The sequence below is a fragment of the Zalophus californianus genome, chromosome 13, assembly GCF_009762305.2.
Source record: "Zalophus californianus isolate mZalCal1 chromosome 13, mZalCal1.pri.v2, whole genome shotgun sequence".
In the NCBI taxonomy this organism is placed as follows: domain Eukaryota; kingdom Metazoa; phylum Chordata; class Mammalia; order Carnivora; family Otariidae; genus Zalophus; species Zalophus californianus.
Genome location: NC_045607.1, coordinates 33,478,472 through 33,480,400, shown reverse-complemented (window position 1 = coordinate 33,480,400; position 1,929 = coordinate 33,478,472). Strand labels below are relative to the sequence as shown.

The window sequence follows — 1,929 nt, the reverse complement described above, 5'->3', positions numbered from 1 at the left end:
TACCCATACCTACATGTGTTCCTCTATCTATCTTGTATATATATTAAAAGAGGCAAAAACTCATAGTGATACCTCTAACTCTAATCTATTCCCACAGGGTTCAGTCTAGTCTTCCCCATGTTCATGTGTGAATTCCTTCTTGGAAGTGAGAAACCTGGCTCCCATTATCTACATATACATGTTAAATCCTCATATACATGTAGTTCCAGAAGGCTAACTTCTACTCCTATGAGAAACACATTTACCAACTAGAATAGTGTTTATAAACAGTTCTTTTTGTCTTTAGGCAAAGATAGTTGGGTTTTTTGTTTGTTTGTTTGTTTGTTTGTTTTTTTGGTTGTCAAATGATCCTTTATTGAAATATTTTCCTTTGTAGTTAACTAGCTGGGCATTCCACCACCCCACTGTTGATGTCATCTATGATGTCATGAGGGTGGCAGCCATCAACATTGCAGCCCACAGACTGGGCAGTCCCCAGGATCTCTTTAATGGTTCCAGAGAGTTCTCTGGCTAAAGATCGGTGTCGCATCTGTCGGGCAATATTGACAATCTCATCAAAAGTGATATTTCCACTGTGCTTAATGTTTTTCTGCTTCTTTCTGTCTCTTGGTGGTTCCTTGAGGGCTTTGATAATCAGGGCAGAGGCAGAAGGTACCACTTCCATCTGGGCCTATCTGTTCTGAATGGTCAGTTTCACTATAATCCTTAGACCCTTCCAGTCACTGGTTGCCTTGGCAATGTCATCACCAATCTTTTTTGGAGCCAGACCCAGCGGGCCGATCTTCAGGGCCAGGGCAGACATGGCACCGACTTCGCCACCGGTGCACCTCAGGTACACAACTTTGATCTCATTGGGGTCGAACTTAGGCGGCATGGCAGAGGTGGCTGGTGTTGGATGAACCCGGATTCGGGACGACCAAAGAAAGTTGCACCTTTGGGCGCCTGGGTGGCTCAGATGGTTAAGAGTCTGCCTTCAGCTCAGGTCATGATCCCAGGGTCCTGGAATCGACCCCGCATCGGGCTCCCTGCTCAGCGGGAAGCCTGCTTCTCCCTCTCCCACTCCCCCTGCTTGTGTTCCCTCTCGCTGTTTCTCTCTCTGTCAAATAAATAAATAAAATCTTTAAAAAAAAAAAAAAAGAAAGTTGCACCTTTGCCTCCCCGAGCCGAAAGCCAAAGGCAGTTTTTGGTTTTTTTTTAAGATTATATTTGTTTATTTGACAGAGAGACAGAGTACACAAGCAGAGGGAGAGGCAGGCTCCCTGCTGAGCAAGAGCCTGAGGTGGGACTCAATCCCAGGACCCTGAGATCATGACCTGAGCCGAAGACAGACATTTAACTGACTGAGCCACCCAAGCACCCTGGTAATTCTTGGTATTTAAAAGAAGGTCTGGGTTCAAATGCCTGCTCTCCCACTCATTGGCTGTGTTGATGTAAGACACTCACTTAACCTCCTTCATCTGTTTATTCATCCACAAAACCAGAATAATAACCTCTGTCCTACCTGCTTCATAGCCCTGATGGGAAGAAAAGAATTAGAGGAGACAGAGTATGTATATATATATATATATATATATATATATATATATATATATATATATATATAGAGAGAGAGAGAGAGAGAGAGAGAGAGAGAGAGAGAGAGAGAAAGAGAGAGAGAGAGAGAGAGAGTATATATAAATCATCCAGCCCTCCTCAACTGTCTGATGTTATTGTAACGGTCCCTGAGCTCCAGGCTTGGGCCCTGCAGGTTGCTACTCCTAACTGCTGAGTCTTGTCTTGCTCTAAGGCACATACAAGGGTCACAAGCATCCACTCCTTTCTGCAACCAATTCAGTGAGTCTGATCCAGGCCAGGCTGGGAGGGAGCCTAGTCTCTGGCTAAATAAACATGGACACTAAGAGCATCTGGGCTCTTAGAGACTCTCAAGAC

The 1,929-nt window shown here is 44.7% G+C and overlaps 1 protein-coding gene across 1 annotated transcript; it reads right to left on the bottom strand.

Moving 5' to 3' along the window:
• Positions 1-335: 335 nt before the first annotated feature.
• On the bottom strand, positions 336-929 carry LOC113934779 (60S ribosomal protein L12-like). The gene is made up of 2 exons (XM_027616329.1): positions 764-929; positions 336-664 (listed from the first exon to the last, which is right to left on the bottom strand). Exons 1-2 carry the CDS (start codon positions 872-874, stop codon positions 377-379), a joined length of 399 nt encoding a protein of 132 aa, XP_027472130.1. The 5' UTR covers positions 875-929; the 3' UTR covers positions 336-376.
• Positions 930-1,929: the final 1,000 nt, after the last annotated feature.